General features: G+C 41.4%; 2 protein-coding genes across 2 annotated transcripts; both read left to right on the top strand.

Annotated features, from left to right (window-relative positions):
- Positions 1-10,334, top strand: LOC137278870 (immunoglobulin superfamily DCC subclass member 4-like). Its single transcript, XM_067811372.1, has 10 exons — positions 1-158; positions 1,981-2,156; positions 2,740-2,904; positions 5,600-5,728; positions 6,578-6,674; positions 7,073-7,260; positions 7,557-7,688; positions 7,996-8,127; positions 9,121-9,220; positions 10,196-10,334. Exons 1-10 carry the CDS (start codon positions 1-3, stop codon positions 10,332-10,334), a joined length of 1,416 nt encoding a protein of 471 aa, XP_067667473.1.
- Positions 10,335-11,211: 877 nt separating this feature from the next.
- On the top strand, positions 11,212-22,776 carry LOC137277948 (UNC5C-like protein). Its single transcript, XM_067809963.1, has 2 exons — positions 11,212-11,332; positions 20,373-22,776. Exon 2 carries the CDS (start codon positions 20,508-20,510, stop codon positions 22,500-22,502), a length of 1,995 nt encoding a protein of 664 aa, XP_067666064.1. The 5' UTR covers positions 11,212-11,332; positions 20,373-20,507; the 3' UTR covers positions 22,503-22,776.
- The last annotated feature ends 598 nt before the right edge of the window (positions 22,777-23,374 follow it).

Here is a 23,374-nt window from a genome sequence, read left to right as displayed (position 1 = left end):
ATGCCGGAAGCGGAAACAGACCGTCGGGCCATCATAGTACGCGCTCGGGTATCTCGCACGGTCTTCACCGTCAACAGTAAGGTTAATTACGTCAGGGAAGGCACCAAAGTGACCTTGAAGTGTGACCCTGACAAGGAAGGTGTAAGCGGTATTCGAAGGTATGCAATACACAGGAATGGTATATTTTCTGTACTGAAACTAGAACAACAGGGTAAACCTGCGCCTTTTCAAATTAGAACATAACACGTATAAAGACTCTGACTGATAGCTACAGCGAAAGCTATCAAAACCGGCAGCCCTCCATTCCGGCATGCTCTCATTATCGGCATTAGAATTTGATCCTGACAGACGCTTGTCAATTCATGATCATTTACACGCCTTCTAATTAAGCGCCAGTCTATTGCCAGGCTGAAAAGGGTAAAGTTCTCTAAACCGGCATGCCCTCTATATCGGTAGTTTCGCCCGTCCAACGAATGCCGGTTCAGAGGGGTTCCACTGTATGTTTCACGGGAAGTTTGGAATACCTGTTATGCAAAATTATACTGTGTGATTATCTTGCATCAAATGTCGAGTGAGTACTTTTTTTACACAAAATATGCATAAATGTGCCATTCTCTTTCGACTGAAGACATCTTCACAAATCGCAACCCTTTTTAACGACCAACATAACATCATAGTGATGAGACCCGGGAAGGTCCAGGGGTAGAATAGGCCTTCAGCAACCCATGCGTGCCATAAAAGGCAACTATGCTTGAGGCGACTAACGGGATCGGGTGGTCAGACTCGCTGACTTGATTGACACATGTCATCGTTCCCAATTGCGCAGATCGATGCTCATGTTGTTTATGACTGGATTGTCTAGTCCAGACTCGATTATTTACAGACCGCCGCCATATAGCTGTAATATTGCTAAGTGCGGCGTAAAACTAAACTCACACACTCATAGTGATGAGCAACTATTTCACTAGTGGCTGTCTTCTAAGTAGCCACAGTTCTCTATGCAGAGTCCCTTAGGTTCAGGTAACGGCAGTGCTCAAAATCGGATCCTTTCTGTGCACTCCTCCCTCGTAACAAATAGTGAACTGAGTCAATAATTTAACGAAAGTTTGTTCAAAACATTTCTTCAGGAAAAAACTCAGTGTTGGACTGATATTTTGATTATGATCAGGTTTATTAGTTTTCGAATCAGATTGCGATTCATCGATCCGCTTTTGAGCCAAACGAACTATAGTCTGTGTATTTTACCAAAGTGGTACAACTTCGTCCTAGTCTCTGTTTAGCAGGGTATATTCACTTATCATTTGTTCTTATACAACACTGTTTGTAAAGATGGATTTCGATTGAGATGGACAAAAGAAAATTAAAGAGAATAAAACATTGTAAACATTTAAATCCTACCGTGAGGTAACAAAACTGTTGTTAAATAGGGTGATACGCTCTACACGTGTACCTTCCCCAAATCCCGCCATGTTTACTTATCGAGGTTTGGCCAAGTAAAGAGAAAACATAAGACCTGCACAATTTCAGACTTCTCGCGTACATCTAATGACAGGACTTGGTGTCACTGAAATACTCAAATGGCCAGACCAGCGAAGATCCTGGTTAGAAATGATATTCAGTAACCCATGCTTATTGTAAGAGACAACTAAGGGGGTCGGGTGGTCAGGTTCACTAAATTGTTTGACAGATGTCATCGTATCCCCATTACGTAGATCGATGCCCTTTCTGTTGATCACTGGATTGTCTGCCCCAGACCCTCTTGTTTCCAGACCTCCGCCACATGGATGGAATATTTCTGAGTAAAAATCACTTGCTCGCTATCCCTTAGTGGTGTCACTCCCTCACTCACTCTATCACTCAATCATAGTGGTCATAAATCCTTTACGCACTTACTCCATCGGTCACAATATGCGCTATGTACTGTACGTCTTTCCCAGAATATATTGTTGGAATTTTCACATTTGAGAACAAACGTTGTAGGATATCCTGGATCTACAATGGTGCCATGGTGGCGACAGACACAAACTATGGTAATCTGACTGAAGAGAACATGTTGAGCAGACATTTCGTGGGAGAAAGCGAGGGATCTTACAACTGTCTTGTGAATACCACTAGCGGATCACTATTGTCAGAAACAGTTATGCTGAAGATTGCAGGTGAGACTGATTCCTGTGAACTGTCGTCTTACATGATCTATGTATGGCTGGGCGTCTTGCTGAATCTACATAATCACCCGACGTACTTTATTTGCCAGAAAGGCACGATTGGGTAGCCTAGTGGTTAAAGTGTTTACCCCGTTCGGGTACAATGTGTGAGGCTTATTTCTGGTATTCCCCGTCCCTTATAATTCCGAGAATACACACTTATTCAGAGTTCAAGAATGAATAATTATCCACTTTTAGCGAGCAAGAGATTCGAATAAACACTCTTTATGTCCTCATGCATGACAAGAGACAGAATGTGTGTTTTCTTGACTTATTGCTTTGGGACAGTCATTCCGATTTCTGGAAGGTTACATTCCCTTGAAACTCAATTTTTGACTTCCTTCAAACATTTTCTCAGAATTATTAGTTTCCGCTAATTTCTTAAATGAATACTTGGTAGCATAAACGTCCAATGACCTTTTACAAAATACCTACATTATCGTCCAAAAACTACGTCATACAATAAAGTGTATTTTAAATTGTGTGAAATATGTTATTGACTTTAGGAACTTACACTGTGGTTGTTTGTTTTTAGTACTCACACAAATTCCCTTTGTTCACTATTGGCATCATATCATCAGAGACCCCCATCTCCTGCACTGTGACGTCATGGGGTACTTCACACCACGTGGGGACGTCACGTGGCTTAAAGACAAGAGAGACGTCAGAGAATCACCCAACTTGTACATAGATATTGACGGTATGCACTTTGTGAGTACATAAGGAATATTCATCAGAATGAGGACATATGTCGTTTGTAAATGGATATGTCTTCGAGGCCCTGTCTTTTCGAACCCGTGTAGATTCGGATTTGAACTGGCCTTCATTATCCCATGCTTGTCGTAAAGGGTAACTAACGGGATCTGGTGGTCAGGCTTATGACAAGCATATAATCTTGAACCCAAACTCGATCAGTTGTGACGATACACATGTAACAAAAGATGTTCTGAGATCAGGTCAGACAGCGAGTTAGTCCATTTAATATATTATCATCTTTCCGTTGGGTTTTTGACCATAACAATACGTCTGTGACGCATTCAGCAGTATTCCAGCTATATGGTAGCAGTCTGTAAATAATTGAGTCTCGACCAGACAACCCAGTGATCAACAATATGAGCATCGATCTGACATGTGTTAGCCAAGTCAGCGAGTGTGATCACCCGATCCCGTTAGTCGCCTGCTACAACAAGCATTGTCGTCTTTTATGGCAAGCACGGGTTACTGAAGGCTTCTTCTTTCCCTGACCTTCACGGGTCCAGCCTGAAATTTTGCATTTCGATTCATCGGAAAGAAGGGTTGTCTAAACAGACCATTAGAATCTTTCTGCTTCCCGAGGATTTGAGAGCAAACTTCCCGTTTTCGCGTATGAGGTCGCCATAGATAACAAACAACAAATGACGAGGGATGAAATATTTCCACAAAAACACGTCACGTGGGTGAACAAACGCGCTACTTTCGCATTGTTTTTTCATAAAACAAATTGTGTGCGTGTGTGTGTGTTGGTGGTGGGGTGGGTGGGCATCAGGTCATTTTCCTATTGTTGCGTATCCTTAATGCATCCTCTCATGTTTAGAAACAGTTCTTATGTACGATTTCTTCACTGACCTACTATACAACTACTATAGCTCTTTAAATATGTTCTCGTGGTTTTATGCATTGTTGTGAGTAGGAAAAGTAGCCAAAATGTCAGTTAAAGGGCAGTGAATATTCTGAATAAAGTACCAGTAGTGTGAGAACGGTTTCGAGAGTGCTGCTAGTAGAATTGTGCGTGTTAGTAGAATTTGGTCTCCAGTTCATGGAAATTGTCAATGAAACGTTGATGTATTTTGTTCTCAGCAACACAGTACAGTGTCTGTTTTAATATCACTTTAATATTGCATTGTTGCATTAAAATTATTCATATAATGAAATTCAAGGCTTTAAATACACATAATTTGCTCGGACTTTTAAAAGGACCAAAGCCCCTGTTTCCTGGACAGTTGGTACAAAACTAATTTAGCTTCATACATTCGTACAAGAGAGCTCAGAACCCATCACATTGGTATCTTAAAGGTCACATGCAACGTAAAACACAACTTTGCAGATTCTGGTACCTTTCGGTATGCACTTACCGAAACAAATCATAAAAAGTGCCAATTCAACCTATAAAGTTGAAAAAAAACGCGATGAAAAAAAGCCCGCGAAATCGGAGTTCAAACGTTTCACTAAATTCCCCCCAGCGCTGGGGGGGGAAACTGGTTTCAACTACTGTGCTGCGCTGCGTCCATAATGCATGCGCAGTGAATAGTTTCGCGGAGCATGAAACAGTATGCATGCCCAGCGTCTGAGGTCGTGAGCAGTAGTCTAATCTTGGTTGTGTACACAAACAAGTAATTAATCTACTCGTTACGTAAAACAACTTGTTGATTGTGGTAAGCAGTCTCTGTCACAGAGAAAGCTCAAAGCAATACACAGCTTCAATCATTGACCACGTGCAATTTGAACTTAACACCTATCAGACTATACGACATAAAGAAAATAAGTTGATTCATGTCGCGTGCACCCGAGTCCCGTGTCTGCCACATTATGTAATTAGGCACGTGTGATACACATGACGTTTTTATATCTGTGGGTTGCAAACAAACTACATTTTTTTTCGGATGACTGGATCTGACGGAAACTGGTGCAAACTCTTGTCAGTTTCAAGTCCTGCTTTGTACTTGGACGAATGACAGATTCCAGCCACGCAGTAGTTGACCATCTCTACTGACATGATTTTTAATTGGATCGAGCGCAAATTCAGAGAACATGTATTTTCCAAACCCAACATCTCTATATACATTCTTCATGGATAACGACTTCTTTTCGTGTATATGATTTTGTTTTTGTTTGACAACCGTATATGAATCCATACTGAAACGACGCATCATGTACACAAAAAGAAGTTGTTATCCATAAAGAATCTTACTTTCTTGTGCCTGGCTATACTTCTAAAATGTCCATCAAACAGATCATCTTTCTGTACACGCAATGAACCCTCAGCATATCAGCAAATGAATCAGCCAATCGGAAGCCGTCGTTACACTTGGATGCATAGCCACCCGCTATGACTGGGTTCGGTCTCTCGAGGGCTTCGTTTCGGGGGAAGTAAGCCCAAGTACAAAATATTGCACCTTTGAACTGCGATTGTACGCTTATAATTTTGTTTATTTGTTTTTTAAAAGCAGCAATGTATATTATATGTCATGAATAAGTGATAAATGTGTTTTAATTATGTTTGATTTTTTGGTTGCATGTGACATTTAAGGTTTTAAAACACAGAACAATGTTAAGAAATAAATTCGTAAACGGGACGGGTAATTTTATAAATGTGAAAATGCAGCAACAGTTTTCTAAGAATCTATATCTGATTTCAGGATCGTTAAACTTTCTCTACCTCACATCTGATGACTTTGGAAAGCCGTATAACTGTGCGGTGCGCAGCAACATACTACAGCAGACCATTACAGGGAATACAACCTTTGTCTTGAAAGATACATGGACACGTATGTTGATTATCCGAGTTACTTAGTTATCTGACTACCAATGACCATGAAATTACAAACGTTATCATAACACCTCTTTTGTGACAACTGCCACAAGTGTGAAGTGAAGTGCCTGTTAATCACGTCCGCAAATATATTAATCATCAATTAAATTGATAGTTTTCTGTTAATCGGCCGGTTATTACAAGCAAGTATTGTTTACAGATGAATCATTACGTGCGCTCAGACCAGAGTTTAAGTATAAACGAATATTCCATTGTATTACATCAGTGTGTGCACCCTGTCACAGTTTAAGACGTCAGCCAGCAGGTATGGCCCTGACATGTTCTAGCGAATCCTAGATTCGAACCCAGGACAACGATCATTTCATGAAACCAAAATTGTGTCGTCTAAGAACACGTGATCACCCGTCAGCCACTTCTTATGACAGGCATGTCTCTGAGTCAATCTAGAGGCGGTGGAGTAACCTAGTGGTTTTAAAGCGTTCGTTCGTCACGCAAAAGACTCGGCTCAATGTATCAAGCCCATTTATGGTGTGAGCCGCCATGATAGTGCTGGAATATTGCTAGAAATCGGCGTAAAACTAAACTCACTTACTTTAGCAATCCATGCGTGTTTACGAAAGGTGATCAGGTGACTTGATCTCTCTCAATCTACTCTCAATTACGTAGATCAGTTCTCATGATATCACTCACTGGACTGTCTCGTTCAGATTCGACTATTTACAGACCGTCGTCAAATAACGGGAATATTGATAAGTTAGATTTTTAAATAACAAACATACGAAACGGTCTTGAACCTCCAGGTAAACATTTCTGTCACTGACAAGAACCGTATATTTGTATCCAGATCGAGAAGACAGAGCACCATTTCTCATCAGCAGTACTGAAACAGCTTCGGCTGCTCAAGGTGATGACGTCATCCTGGAATGCAGTTTCGGTGGAGAGTAAGTGACAGGTCCATGACATTCCATAAAATATATTTTGTCTGTTGGTGAACATTAACCATTAAGTGCTACTTCTTGTACTATGCTGTTTGCTCGGCAGCCTGCATGGTTCCCTGAGTCTGTTGCGCCTGCGCTACGCGCTTACACAAGCTGGTTGCTCACCCACTTGTGATATACTAGACAGTGCCAAGGTTACTTCCGGTTCCTGATTTCCGGTGATACATGTAAGCTTTCATTCAAGAACCAGTTTTTGTTCCAAATTGCGCGACCGCCAAATATGTCTTTACTACCCGACAATACCGTGCTACCCCCATTGCACTGTAAATAAAGAGAATACACTGGAGATATACTACATTGTACAATATAAGATTTCATGTGGGATAATTATGTTCTTTCAGCCCCGAGCCCATAGTAACATGGACAAGAAAGTATAGCCACGAGGCCCGTCACAAGTACATCTATCCTGCGACTAAAGGGAAGCAACTGCGTATAGCCAACATCAGCGTCAGTGACGGCGGTAGTTACGCTTGTACAGCTAAAAACCCACAAGGGGAAGCTGCATCAGAGATTCACTTACGTGTCAGAAGTATGTTCATTTCTTGTAGATGTAATATTTATTGATAAGAAATCATAACCAAATAGTCTTCTTCAGCATATTTATATCCAGATTTATTTAAGTCTTGCTTGGCCGGTTTGTTGTTTTGCGCCGCACTCGGCAATATTCCAGGTATACGGCGACGGTATGTACATAATTGAGTCTTGACCAGACAATCCAGTGATCAACAGCGTGAGCATTGATATACGTAATGTCTCATTTTGGCAATGTAGTTGTGAGTGTATCTCAATGTCATGAACAATTAACAGCTCCATCGTATCAAACAGGAGCACCAGCCTTGGCGCAACCGATCGAATCACGTGTCCTCCATACTGGAACAAGCGTCAAGTACCACTGCGCACCTGAAGATGGTCAACTGGAGTCTAGGTGGATTCTTGATGGATGGCCAGCAGACGGAGGTGGACAATTGCATTTCATAATAACAAAACTGCGGCTTGCGATGACCACTTCAAAATTTACTATTTTTCACTTCGTTTTCACCTGAAAATTACAGCAGAATATAATGTATTTTTTTCACAGTACGTATCTCTAAGTGTGCAATAACTATGACTCTATATTTATTGAACCGTACGGTCCTAAGATTTCTTCTTTCTCTTAGAGAGCTATTCCTCTAGTGTCACATTTAGATGATCAATTTGTACACTGTGTACTGTTATCATTTCCGACTCTCATATTAACTTGACTTAATACAACCATGTGTTTTAGGTGTGAAAGACTTAATTGACGGAAAAACCCTGATCGTAAATTCGAGAGCATCGACTGGAAACTTCTGTGCCCAGTGCAACGTCAGTAGCGACATCGCCTACACACTGTACAGCGCCTGTGTCACATACGTAGGTAGGTAGATATATATGCAGATATATATGATATAATATTAGTCAAACCGCGAAAGTGTGACAATGGTCAAAATGTCGTGTTGTTGTTCTTTGGTTAAGTTTGCCACTTTTTGCTTGTTTTTGTAAAGACGACAATAAGACAATGTGACAACACGACAATGTCCCATCTAGAATTCCATACATATTACGTGAGTGAGTGAGTTTTTGCTTGGACAATAGGAAAATGTGACAACACGACAATGTCCCATCTAGAATTCCATACATATTACGTGAGTGAGTGAGTTTTTGCTTGGACAATAGGACAATGTGACAACACGACAATGTCCCATCTAGAATTCCATACATATTACGTGAGTGAGTGAGTTTTTGCTTGGACAATAGGACAATGTGACAACACGACAATGTCCCATCTAGAATTCCATACATATTACGTGAGTAAGTGAGTTTTACTTTTACGCAGATTTTAGCAATGCTCCGGCTATATATTGAGGGGTCACCAGAAAAAAGGCTTCACACGTTGTATCCATGTGTGGAATCGAAACCGGGTCTTCGGCGTGACGGATGGACGCCTAATTTTTACGCGTCTAATATCTAAACATGCTTAGGGTCAAAGTGCACTGATAATGGTTCCAGTTTTGTCAGTAAAGTATTCCTATTTCTTCATGAAATACGTCAGTAGCTAAGACCTATACTTCGGGCATTCCCACATCAAGCTGATACTTTGTGATTTAGACTAAATTCCCGATCATGATGGGCGTGAACAGGGCTTCATTGATGAAGCATATGAAGCATTGATGAAGCATATGAAGCATTGATGAACAGCATATGAAGCATTGATGAACAGCATATGAAGCATTGATGAAGCATCTGAAGCATTGATGAACAGCATATAAAGCATTGATGAACAGCATATGAATTGATGATTTGCTCAAATCTATATTGTCACTGGTTCGATATCTTAAGGCATCGAATGATACATTCAATTTGCTCTCAGTGCTACAGAAAGTCAAGCTATGGACAATCATCGTTCCTGTCACCGTTGGCAGTATCATCATCATTATTATCATCACAATTGTCATCATCATAGGAGTGAGGTAAGAAAAGGTTCTGTTGGCCTATAACAATGACGAGATAAAAGAGAAGGTCGATGCAAACTGGATGGGTGCATGGCTCGTGCTTCCTGTGGAGGACATGTCTTTTTCATTACTTACATGGTGTCTAATTTCGCTGATACCTGATGCCATTATTGATTGTCAGTGACATATTCCCATAATTTACACCACTATCTTTTAAGCCCTTATTTTGTTTTGCCTAATACCCGTGAAGAATTGTTCTTGGTTGACACATGCCATCGGTTCCCATTTGCGGAGATCGATGCTCGTTGATTGTCTGATCCAGAGTTGATTATTTACAGAACGCCACAATATGGCTGAAATATGCTGGGTGCGGCGCAAAACTGAACTTTCTCACGCACTTAATTAAGATGCGACTAACGCGATCATGTGGTCAGACCTGACTTTGTTGTCAGAGGTCATCATATCCCAAATGGTCAGATCGATGCTCATGATGTTAATCATCCCTGGAATATTACTGAGTGCGGCGGATAACTAAACCCACTCACAGTTTCGCATAATACAGGGACTATGTAATAACACCCAAATGAGTACATTTATTATGACAATGGCAAATCTAACACACATGTATTTACACGCAGCAGTCACATGATCGATAAATTATCGAGATCCAATCACATTAAGTTTTATTGTTTACGCTATTCAAATTGTTAGCATACGCCATAGACCATTTGTCATCCAAGTATCATTTTTACCTAGAACGCTTGTCTTCAAGGATTCGATTTGTGTAAACGTCAATACTTGACCCCGGTTACAATTTGTGCTACAATGACGCAAAGATGGAAGCATAACAGTATTGCATGGAATCGTTTTCAAGTTTTAGTTAATTGTGTCACTCTATGCTTGCGACAGCGTGACTACGTTCCTTCTATCATTCCATTGTTTGTGTTTTGTTGGCAATATATATAATACAAATATTTTTCTGCTAACTTTCAGTCGTCGTAACAGAGGTATACCTACGGTGGAAACCGATCTTCCCATTACAGCTAGCCTTTACCTAGAGGCCCACCAGCTGATAGAACGACAGCTTTCCCATCTCCAGAATCACGTTGATGGCCAGCGGGGTGGTATATAAGTGTGATATACTGTGTTGCTCATATGGAGTTGACCTCATACAGGCACTAAAGTCATCCCCTAAAACTATTCCCACTGGCACCACTGACGAATTGTTACAACACCCATGGAACATTGCACCAAGACAATTGTACGATTGCCTGTTAAAACTGTCCCAATATTAGTTAAAAATCGTAGGATTACCTGTTATATCTAAACCACGACTTGTTGAAAATTGTTCAATTACCTGTTACGGTTGAACGAAAACTTGTTGAAAATTGTACGATTGCCTGCAGGAACCTGTACCAAGACTTAGCAACAACTGTTGAAAGATGAAACTGTACTAAAGCATGGTGATAACAACAGCAAAACCTGAAGACCCTTGAGTTGAAACTGTACAAATATTTTTGCAAGTTTCCGCAGAATGGTTGAAACTATACGATGACCTTCAGAAAACTGGGTGGCGACCTGTTGAAAAATGCACCAAGACCTAAAGAAAAGTCATGAGACTGTACAATACCAGGGGTAACTTTTGAGGGAACGTAAGAACTAGACTCTCATTCGGGTTCTCACGTGGTTACAATTTGTGAAACCCATTCCTGTATGGTGTCTCCCTCAACGATATTGCTGGAAAATTGGTAAAAGCGACGTAAAACGTTACTCACTCACTCAAGAATGCTCAGTAAAGCCGCATCATAAATCACCGTAAAGCCGCTTCTTTGTATAAGAACGACATACTTCACCCTAACACCCTTTTAAAGACTAAATCAATCATTAAAAAAACAATATTATTGACGACACAAATATCAAGTCACAGCGTTGATTCGAACCAGTGGCAACAGCGACGCTAGCGGTGTCAGTGTAAGCAAGTGCTAACTCATCCGGGTTTACCTCACGTTTCATGTCAAGGTCGGGCCACATTTGATCCATTTTTGTAGGCAACCAGGAAGTTACATCTACCGTGCAGTTTCACTGCTGTAAATTAACCGTCATGGATACACGACCCACATACCCGTGCAGGTAAGATTTCGTATTGTGTACCTGTCTTGCCATCATAAGTCTTATTTACAAGCTATCACATACCGAGGTTACAATCGGTCTAAAATATATGACTTGGCGGGTTTCTTCGTGGTGAGATGAATTTGAAAGATTGAATAGGTTCATCTTCATTCCGGGTGTACAGGTGAAGTTTTGTCGGAGTAAACTGGGGTGTTCTTCTTTAAAGTGTGTTGACGTTGTGATTTGCAAGTGTGCCATCACTCCTGTCTGTATAAGCTATTGTGTACACTTGGAAACAAGATATCGTGGTTTCACGTGATCCAACTGGTGGTATTGTGTCGTAACACAATAGGACGGCTTTAGTGGTTTAGTGGATAGAACGTCCACCTGATAACGAGAGTTCACCTCTCCTCTCCGTATCAAAATGCATTAAAATGTGGTACCTGATGTTACCGTGCCTGGTCTTAGGAAGACCTAGAGTAAGTAGACTCTTCACTTTAGTTGTCGATCACTTCAAACGGAAAACTATGTAAGTGCAAGTGCCGGACCAGGTGTGCTCTTCTCTGTATGATTGAAAGAAATTGCCTCACCTCACCTCACCTCACCTCACCTCACCTCACCTCACCTCACCTCACCTCACCTCACCTCTTGTTACAATTCAGCAATCTTGGAATGCCAGGTAGCCATTGTTGCTCTATGATAAATATAATCATCTCCACCCTCGTTAAGGACGGTAGACTAGTGGTTAAAGTGTTCGCTTGTCACTATGAAGCCCCAGGTTCGATTCCCTACATGGGTACATTGTGTGAATTTCCTATATTACTCCACGTTATTACTGCTTGAATGCTGCTAAAAGCATCATAAAACCATACTCATTCACTCATCCTCGATACGACGTACCCAGTGATTTACGATGGTATTTTAGTGCTGCACGTAACTGTGTATGAAGTAACAGTAAAACGCCCATATATAATTTCATCTGTGTGCATTTATATAAAATAGAACTTGTATTTATTGCTGCAAAGAGAAGTCATTTTGACCCAACACATCCTGATGACTGCCACGTGAAGCATGACGCGATCACAATGACTGTCGTGATGAGGATGAGGGTTCATGCCCTCCTACTCATATTTTGTCATGCATGCGCACTGGTCATTGTTCAAAAAGCTCATCACAAAAGGAGCAAACCTGCTGTGGGGCGTGTTTTAAAAAAATAATTTGTCGTTACTACTACTGGATGCTACCGTTAATTACATTCTTTGAATATCACCCTTACTACAAGCCAACTCGTGAAGATCCAGGTAAGATTTGATCTTCAGTAACCCATGCTTGAGGAAACGAACAGGGTTGGGTGGTCAGGCTCACTGACATCGTATGCCATATGTGTAGATCGATGTTCATGTTATTAATCACTGGATTGTCTGGTCCAGACTTGATTATTTACAGGCCGCCACCATGACAGCTGGACTTTTCATGTTCTATGTATGTACGAACGCCAATGTCGGGTATTGAAGTAAATCAGTAAACGGGTACTGAAGTAAGTCTGTAAACGGGTGCTGAAGTAAGTCTGTAAACGGGCACTGAAGTAAGTCTGTAAAGGCATATCGTACCAGGACACTAAGTACTAAGACAACAACGCAAAATGAGCATTTATGTTTTCTATACTGCGAATGCCATAGATCTGGTCCTGTACCAAGATGACATGTGAACATTAATACCATACACAACTACTAAATACAACAATACAACACCTCTGGTATGATCCAACGTTTAGAACGCATCCTTCAAGAATACCTGAGACTGTGGCGGTTCAACATCTCCATTATCATTTGAGTGTTTATATGTTTTTTTAATTGTATTTTTAAACATAGATTCAAGAGGAGAAAGCATGAGAGTTTGTCCATAGCTTATTGAAGTATGCTCTGTTACAGTTAATGACAGAAATATGCTTTGTAAACGTGTACAAGATATATATTTCAAAATAGTGTATGTAGATATACAAATGCAGCTCAGACAAGAGAATCATAAACTAGAGTACCATGCTGTTAAAATGGTCAAAGTGAATTTAATTTGTGAATGTTTGTCTTCTACTGTTGCTAAACATAATTACATTTCTTTAACGTATGTACATACAATTCAGACAATTAATTTTTAAGCTGAACTCAGTAGTTCATTGGAACATTACAGGATGTGGACAGTCATGAATGTTGATACTGTTGCATTTTAATATCAGTTGAAATTTTGGGAGGATGGGGGTGTAGGTGGGGAGTAAAAAACTTAAACTGCTTAATGGAAAGAGTTTCCTTACAACGCCTTATTTGTAATGTGGTCATATACTGTCAAAGTTCAAATTGTCTTCCATTAGCATTTTCAATTTTCATGTCAGTTTGGAAGAAGCATAATTATACTATTCATCTGTTCAGCAACTTCAGATATTTATTCACATTCAAATATGATTTTTTTAGTAATTAGTTGGTAATTGCTGCAAAGCGACTGGCGTTAACCTACCTTTGGTAGTTATTCCCTGAAATCATTTTACACCTACACCATTGGATGAACGAACGAACGAACGAATGAATGAATGAATGAATGAATGAATTGGTCGATGGAACGCAATAGCAATATGTTTTGTTCAGTCACTTTGGGCTCCTTCCTTGATTAATTCCGTGGGAGAAAGAATCACTATAACACGCCACACTAAAGATACAGCAACATGGCGTTCATCACTTTAACGATGTATCCCTACATCGAGTTGACAATGACTTGTAAGGCAGAAGCTGTCCCGTTGTATTTACATACCCGATAAGGCCGAACTGAGTGCATACACAGCCCACTACAGGTCAATTCACAATACAGACTACCGCCAAGACACATGGTGTGTACCTGAGCTACTGCTCGATAGAGAGAGAGAGAGTTGTGGTGGGGCTAGGGGTGGAGTTCAGGGGTGGGTTTGGGGTGGGGGAGGGGGGTAGTCACAGAGAGAGAAACCTTCTCCCAACTACCCCGGGAGTATTTGGCATTGCTTTCCATAACATAGCTTTTAAACACGTTGGCCTAACTCGACAACATAACTATGAAACATGGGACCAGTCTGGTTCCCTGGACCTGTTGCGCCTACGCTAACACTCTGAGTTTTAGCGCTGGCGTAACAGACCCAGGGAACCAGGCTGACGTGGGACGTGATGAATCACCGATTTTTTGGATAACAACTATTGTGTTTGCCTCCCAGACCCTCCTAGAATGCATCAATTCGGCTTCCTACTCTATGGATAACAGAATATGGGTTCAAAACGACGTCCCTCACTCACTTTAAGCATTGAATGCCTAGACCTTCACTGACAATAAGGATACAGACCAAACCGTTTTCCGTGTTTAATACTATTCATGTCACTGTAACATTCAAGGCATCCCACAACGGCAAATGATTGTTGAACATATATCGATTTTTAAAGGTATCTGCAGCTGAGCATATAAAATAGAAATCATAGATATTCCACGTCCAAAAGCAATAGAATGTAAGCAGTACATGCTATAAAGTGGCAAAAATATCAGAATGCAAGCCCTGTCTCGACTGGACAAATTTCGAAATATTTCTTCGAGGAAAACGTGGTTTATGATAAAGCACACTGACAGAGAGTTTATTTAAAGTATGTTAAGGTGTCAGTAACAGTATTTTTATTGCAACCGAAAGTTCGGTACTTTTAGTACATTTATTTGGGATAACGTTATGAATCGTCCATTGTTTGTCAGGGAAATGTCTGTCTAAACGACGTACTCATTCGTTATAATATGGTAGCGCAATGAAGGATGAATTCAAAGAGTATCATATAAAAAGATTTATTTCCCCCAGATTTATTTAATGTTTGGTAATTAAAGGGAAAGATGGGATTTTGGAGCGGTTCTGAAAATTCATAAATTTTATGTTTGTGTGCATATAACCTTACTGCTGCTTTGATTCCTTCAAAGGTTAGGAAATTGGTTTTTATTTTACGAACATTCTTCAAATGCTAATAGCCTACCTTCGACATGTCTTTCAGTTATCATACATTATCGATTTGTCATCTAAAGTTATGTTGGAGTTAGTTTGACTTTTAATTTGGTTTTCTGGTAACAGTTTTGATTCATTCTTTGCAAAAAAAACTTCCCAAGAAATATGTCTTTCCAATATATGTTGCATAAATCATCATAGCATCTGTCTTATTCCATAGAATTGCCCCATGTTGGTGGAATGAGAAAACTAAAAGAAGGCCAGCTCCTGTGATATATCTGAATGTGTTCAATCGATTGTTTGGTTGTTTTGATGTGTAACACCGCACTCTTTTATCCGGTCAGTTTCTACAGATGTAAAGTGAGTGAGTGCATTTACTTGTAGGACGCACTCAGCTATATGGCGGGTCTGTAAATGATAAAGCCTGGACCATACAAACCAGTGATCAACAGCATGAGCGTCGATCTGCGCAACTGGGATACGATGACATGTGTCAACCAAGTCAGAGAGCCTGACCACCCGATCCCGTTAGTCACCTCTTACGGCAAGCGTGGGTTACTGAAGACCAATTCTTCACGGGTTCGCCTGCTTGGTGTAGACGTATGTGTTAAAAGAGAGCCGTGGTGCAGCTGGAGTGTCCCTGAGTGTGTTTCTTACACATCATGCAAGTATAATCTTCGAACGAGAACGAATGGGGGTGCATACGTTCAATCAAATGTGTTTATTAAAAAAATCAGTTTGTGACAATAATGTATAATATAGAGGTACTCAGTACCTTCATGTGAAGGGCGGTGGGTAACCTAGTGCTTAAAGCGTTCGCTCGTCACGCCGAAGACCCGGGTTCGATTCCCCACATGGGTACAATATGTGAAGCCCATTTTCTGGTGTCCCCCGCCGTGATATTGCTGGAATATTGCTAAAAAACGGCGTAAAACTAAACTCATTCACCCTTCATGTGAAAGCCATGTACGGTGCCTCCTGTCGTGATAGCACTGGAATACTGCTTAAAGCGGCGCAATATCGTAGTCAGTCAGTCCCACTGATTTTAGAAAAGGCATTCACTTGGGTACTACACTGTCCAAACTGACGAGGTTTAGCTGTAAGTCGCACTGGTTCAACGGTATATGTTACAGTGCATATTTGTCCTGTATTTATTATGCATGTGACACAGATACGTGCAGGAACAGTTAAGTGTCATGGCTGAAATGATTTGTTCCAAAAACACAAAGCAGTTCTCGTTCAAGTGCTTTCTTCCAAAGGTAAACGTGTACACGTAAATTTCCTTTAGTTAAAGCATCACACAATAACACTGTACACATTGACAAAATCTGTTAGAATTTAACTTTTTCGGGTACATGGACAAACGCTGTGACCTTCGCAAAGCTGTGTAGGCTCCCCATTCAGATAACCTTAAAACCCACCTACTTATATCGAACCCTGACCTTGGCACGAATTGCTTGGATTATCCAGATGAGTACGAGAGTGTCTGGAGGTGGGACATGGTTGCTTGCCGAGACCTTCCTGAATTAAGGCTGGGCGGGACAACTTAGGAATGGCCTGCCAGTCCTCACTTGACACATAGAAGGGAGCATGCTACAAACTCATTTCTCACATCATTGGAAAGATCTCGCGGAGATAAATCCACACATCTTATGTGCACGTATGTTCATGTGTCCATAAGCTCACAAATTTTTACAACAATGCATTTTTAGAGCCAATTTGTGAGCTTATAAACATTGACATATGGGACACTTTAGAGACTTTAACACATGCCAGACATGTACATATATACAATTTACTTGAGTATAGATACCATACACAACGTAATTTATATTTACAATATATTTACAAGGAAAATAGTCAAACAATCAGTCAGAATCTCAAACATATAACACCATCGTCACGACATATTATTAAAAGACTCACAAACCCACCCATTCGTTGACGAGTCAGCAAAGGTAGATTGTACCGATGGAATCTAGTATCACAGTTGTTCATCGGCATGTGAGCATATATGACAGGTTATATAAGTTTCCTGGGTAAACAAACAGGCCAGAGTTTGTAAAGCGTTAATTACTAGTAGGATGTCAGCCAGAAAGGGGTCACATTCTGAAAGTATTGATTTCGACCAGGAGCGATACCGATTGGGTGAATGCATTACCCAATCAAAAACATTCTAGTCGGCAACACACCTTTCCATTGTTCCTAACGCGAAATGCGTCTATTAATAGCTATGTGTTTTTCCAGTTGAGTACACTATATAAGCCGGTAGCTCTGAAATAGACGACTTTATATCAGAGTAAAACACTATGCATGTGACAGTTTGTAAAACCACAGATCCGTAACAGACGATATTTTGAACAAAGTATTAGTAAAGTGACTTCTCTGAAGACATTCATATTTGTGGAGATAGATGAAACGTGGTGGATTATGACTTGTTGATCGAGAGCACATAAAAATCGTTCTATATCAGTGTCGTTCATGCCTGGTTCAACTTGTTATTGTGCACTGGGAAGTTCGGACCGGGCACTGAGGACGTAATGCAGCTGGTAGGTAGACGGAAGTAGGAGTGAAGAGTCACCGAAGGGGAGATGTGTGGATAGATGGATTTTGAGGATGTTGTTTCTAGAATGTTGGAGTCGACAGGTGGAGTCTGAGGATGGATAGAGTTAAGGACAAATGGGTATAGGGACTGTTATTGCTGATTGATGGAGGTATATGTGGAGGTACTGGGACTGGCAGATGGATGTAGCCAGTGTATATGTGGAGGTATGTTTACTGACAGATGGATGTAGGTAAGGTCAAGTGTATATGTGGAGGTATGTTTACTGACAGATGGATATAGGTAAGGTCAAGTGTATATGTGGAGGTATGTTTACTGACAGATGGATGTAGGTAAGGTCAAGTGTATATGTGGAGGTATGTTTACTGACAGATGGATGTAGGTAAGGTCAAGTGTATATGTGGAGGTACTGGGACTGGCAGATGGATGTAGCCAGTGTATATGTGGAGGTATGTTTACTGACAGATGGATGTAGGTAAGGTCAAGTGTATATGTGGAGGTATGTTGACTGACAGATGGATGTAGGTAAAGACAAGTGTATATGTGGAGGTATGTTGACTGGCAGATGGATGTAGCCAGTGTATATGTGGAGGTATGTTTACTGACAGATGGATGTAGGTAAGGTCAAGTGTATATGTGGAGGTATGTTTACTGACAGATGGATGTAGGTAAGGTCAAGTGTATATGTGGAGGTATGTTTACTGACAGATGGATGTAGGTAAGGTCAAGTGTATATGTGGAGGTATGTTTACTGACAGATGGATGTAGGTAAGGTCAAGTGTATATGTGGAGGTATGTTTACTGACAGATGGATGTAGGTAAGGTCAAGTGTATATGTGGAGGTATGTTTACTGACAGATGGATGTAGGTAAGGTCAAGTGTATATGTGGAGGTACTGGGACTGGCAGATGGATGTAGCCAGTGTATATGTGGAGGTATGTTTACTGACAGATGGATGTAGGTAAGGTCAAGTGTATATGTGGAGGTATGTTGACTGACAGATGGATGTAGGTAAAGACAAGTGTATATGTGGAGGTATGTTGACTGGCAGATGGATGTAGCCAGTGTATATGTGGAGGTATGTTTACTGACAGATGGATGTAGGTAAGTTCAAGTGTATATGTGGAGGTATGTTGACTGACAGATGGATGTAGGTAAAGACAAGTGTATATGTGGAGGTATGATGACTGATAGATAGATGTAGGAAAGGGCACATATATATGTGGAGGTATGGGGACTGTAGGTAAGGATGATGGATGAAGGTAAGGGCAAGTGTATATGTGGAGGTATGGGGACTGATAGATAGATGTAGGAAAGGGCACATATATATGTGGAGGTATGGGGACTGTAGGTAAGGATGATGGATGAAGGTAAGGGCAAGTGTATATGTGGAGGTATGGGGACTGATAGATAGATGTAGGAAAGGGCAAGTGTATATGTGGAGGTATGGGGACTGTAGCTAAGGATGATGGATGAAGGTAAGGGCAAGTGTATATGTGGAGGTATGGGGACTGACAGATAGATGTAGGAAAGGGCACATATATATGTGGAGACATGGGGACTGTAGGTAAGGATGATGGATGAAGGTAAGGGCAAGTGTATATGTGGAGGTATGGGGACTGATAGATAGATGTAGGAAAGGGCAAGTGTATATGTGGAGGTATGGGGACTGTAGCTAAGGATGATGGATGAAGGTAAGGGCAAGTGTATATGTGGAGGTATGGGGACTGACAGATAGATGTAGGAAAGGGCACATATATATGTGGAGACATGGGGACTGTAGGTAAGGATGATGGATGAAGGTAAGGGCAAGTGTATATGTGGAGGTATGGGGACTGATAGATAGATGTAGGAAAGGGCAAGTGTATATGTGGAGGTATGGGGACTGTAGCTAAGGATGATGGATGAAGGTAAGGGCAAGTGTATATGTGGAGGTATGGGGACTGATAGATAGATGTAGGAAAGGGCACATATATATGTGGCGGTATGGGGACTGGCAGATGATTGTAGGTAAGGGCACATATATATGTGGCGGTATGGGGACTGGCAGATGGATGTAGGTAAGTGTATATGTGGAGGTATGCGGACTGACAGGTGGATGAAGGTAAGGTCAAGTGTATATATGGAGGTATGGGGATTGACAGATGGATGTAGATATGGCTACATGTATACGTATATGTATAAGGACTGACAGATGAATATAGGTAACGACTCGTGTATATGTTGAGGAATGGTCACTAACATGTGGACTCATCTAGGGGAGGGAAGTTGGTGTGGAACTACTGATGAAGACGATGTCTACCCTGTCAAGAATACTATTAGGGTTTTGTCATCGGGATGAGAGATTCAGGGATGGTGGGAGATGCACGAGTGTAGATGAACGGAGTGTTCAGAGGCAGGACTATTCATGACGGGTGGGTCAGCGGTACAACGGATGAACTGCATTGTTGCAGGACATCCTTCTTAACAAATTTGTTAAAGATCTGTTTGGGTTTTTTTTCACTTTGCAGGTATTCGGTGGATACACAAGAGAGGTTTAAGCTGGTCTTTCCAGAGCGAGCTCACATGAAATGAACAATATGTCACCCATTCACTATGTCACTGGAAGCTTGTTTGAGTAGACGTTATATATATATATGTAAGAAATGAAGACGTTAGTGGAAACAGACGATAGCAAAGAGTCAGTCAAACCAGAACCTGGAATGCTTGATGGACCGGGTGAAAAAATCCCATCTGACGATGACGAAGACCAGCAAGCCCTACAGATTTCCATTGCCGTATTGGCTGTCATCGTTGTAGTCTTCGTGATCTGGTGGATCAGACGGTGTTGTAAGAAACGCCTCAGCACACCAACACCTGTCCCAGCTATATATGATCCTTACAATCTACCCACCCTAGAAACAGCTTCTCCCTGGGGTCCCTCAATCAGAGACCATACTAGGTTCTATGGAGGTGTTCAACGAATTAATCCCCTTGCTGTTGGTTACGGATCTAGTGCTTATGCTTGTCACCTCCAACATGGAGATCATCCTCCCGGAATGTCTGATACAGTTGCTGGTGCTGAAGGCAGACGTGGTTTCGAAGTTCAAGGCGAGGCCGATGCAAGATATGACAGTGGATATCCAGTAAGTGAACAGAACGCAGATCATGATTCTCTTCAAATCGATCCACTACTGTTTGAAGCTGGAATACAAGATCTGTTCATTGTAACAGAAAGAAGTATCATGAAAACTGTGGCTGGTAAGTTGGTGGTAATGGTAGCCCACTTGGTGGACCACAGAGGGGATGTTCTTATTCTCGACAATATGGGTATATCTCTACGTATTCCTCCCGGTGCCATCCCCAGAGGTCAAAAGCAGGTGATGACTCTTGTCCTTAGTTGGGACTTGGGAGACAGTCCTGAAATGGAACCATATCAAGCTCTTGTTAGTCCTGTCGTGTATTGCGGGCCTCATGGTCTAAAACTAAATGAGCAATGCATCCTATCGTACAGGCACTGTGCATATGATCCGGCAAGCATCAAAATTATGGTGAGTGAAACCGAGCTGACGCATCAGAAGGAATGGAGTGTTTTATGTGAGGCTAAGGAAGAGGCTGGCAAATGTGTGGTGACTCAAGAAGAGTGTCAGGTGAAGCTGGACCACTTCAGTCTGCTGAGCAGCATACAGTGTCGTCCTGACTCAGCCTTTAGTAAGAAATGGATCCAGATAGCTGTGTTCAGCAGTTCACTGCAACCGGACGTTGACCATTACCAGATCAGGGTGTATTTTCTGAACAAAACACCATGTGCATTGGAGTGGGCAATCAATAATGAGTCTCAGTTTGGTAGTAGAAAGTGTTGTCCTGAGAAAGTGTTCCTTTACAACGGTAATGCTGAGGATATGTTACTGTCCATTGCCTACTTATCTGACAGATGGGCATGCATTGACGGATGTGAGACCCAGAGGGTCCCATTTTTGAACATTTGGCATGGGAAGTGCCCTCACCTATCTATGTGTTTTAAAAGAGTTGGCGACTACAGCCTGAGAGCTGAAGAAATCAACATCCACCTGCTCGCATACCAGGATGGGCGCGACAACGAAAGCGAGAGGTTAATCATCCACATGACCGAAATCCATCATGGATTACCCGAACCTGGTCTCAAAAACGTCACAATACGAATCCCTGGATCCAATCCGCGAAGTCCCGGAGCATCGATGGTACAGGTGAGTAGAAAAAATCACGACGGAACTTCCGTTGATGTCAGGATCGACAACCCAGAACCAAACTTCAGTTTGGACGAAGTACAGGCTTCTATGGCTCAGAGGAACGTCTTTTTCCCTGATGACCTGAAACGAGACTTAATGATACTTCTTGACCCACGCTGTCCGTTAGGCAACGACTGGAGGGCTTTAGCATCGAAGCTTTCCCTGGACCAAGTCATCACATTTCTTGAGTCAATAAGGACAAGTCAAACACTAGCTCTCCTCCAGCATATGGAGCAGAAGGGGGCTTGCATGGTATACCTACAACAGTTGCTGACAGATATAGGGAGGCTGGACGCATCGAATCTGGTGGCAGAGTACATAAATAACACGGGAAGACGGCACCACCCTGACACAGTTCCTAAGATCCCTGTGGAATCGGAGGTCGTGACGTGAAAAGTAGCAAGTCGTATAATGGATTATATTTTAGCAGCTCTGGCACTATGAACAACAGTTAATTCGCTGGTCATGACGCGACATGTGGACATATGTCCATGAATGTAATGAGGTCCAGTGACACAGAGAAACTGTGCGTGGGGTATATTCTCATAAAAAAGAATGAAGATCTGTGATCCTGGTCCAGAGAAGCTTTTCAACAGAAAACAGGCGGTTCTGTTCGTCATGGGTACGTGATAGCTATTGCCTTTGGAACTAAAGAAACGACTGTATATACAAATAACCGAAGACGATACAGTACATAATATGAACACTTACATTTAAACAACTACTGCCGTGGCCATGTTGTGCTACCTCGACGTCCCCGGAAGGAGTTTAAATTCTTCCAGTAACCGTTAGTTCGATAGAACAATATCACTGTGAATGTTCTTTTCATTGTAGACTGCCTTGATGTGTACAGTTTCAGAACTCCCAATGTCGAAGACAGTACCCGTTGAAGCATTATTTTTGGAATAGGCTTCTGTCTTTTGAAAAACCTGTCCCATATCAACTGACACAGATCATGAGGTTAGACAGTTAACTCTTGGGTAACCAAGGAAATAGCTTTCTGTCGTTTGAAAAACCTGTCCCATGTCAACTGACACAGATCATGAGGTTAGACAGTTAACTCTTGGGTAATCAAGGAAATAGTTTTATGTCTTTCGCAAAACCTGTCCCATGTCAACTGACACAGATCATGAAGTTAGACAGTTAACTCATGGGTAGTCAAGTGACCCTATACTGTTTAATTTTGACTATATTCTAGTTCAGCAGGATTCGCTATTTTCTATTCTACAGCTGTCATTAGAAGCTTTATTGTCGTAAGAACCTTT

This window comes from Haliotis asinina, chromosome 3 (genome assembly GCF_037392515.1).
Source record: "Haliotis asinina isolate JCU_RB_2024 chromosome 3, JCU_Hal_asi_v2, whole genome shotgun sequence".
NCBI classification, from domain to species: domain Eukaryota; kingdom Metazoa; phylum Mollusca; class Gastropoda; order Lepetellida; family Haliotidae; genus Haliotis; species Haliotis asinina.
The sequence above is the reverse complement of the archived record's forward strand: the minus strand, read 5'-3'. Positions and strand labels throughout refer to the sequence as shown.

What these genes read in the sequence shown, in the direction of transcription:
- LOC137278870 (XM_067811372.1), top strand. Translation starts at nt 1, where the DNA reads ATGCCGGAAGCGGAAACAGACCGTCGGGCCATCATAGTACGCGCTCGG. An exon ending in CTTGAAAGATACATGGACAC is followed by an intron (nt 5,729 to 6,577) that starts GTATGTTGATTA and finishes ATTTGTATCCAG; the next exon opens with ATCGAGAAGACAGAGCACCA. An exon ending in CGCCTGTGTCACATACGTAG is followed by an intron (nt 8,128 to 9,120) that starts GTAGGTAGATAT and finishes ATTTGCTCTCAG; the next exon opens with TGCTACAGAAAGTCAAGCTA.
- LOC137277948 (XM_067809963.1), top strand. Translation starts at nt 20,508, where the DNA reads ATGAAGACGTTAGTGGAAACAGACGATAGCAAAGAGTCAGTCAAACCA.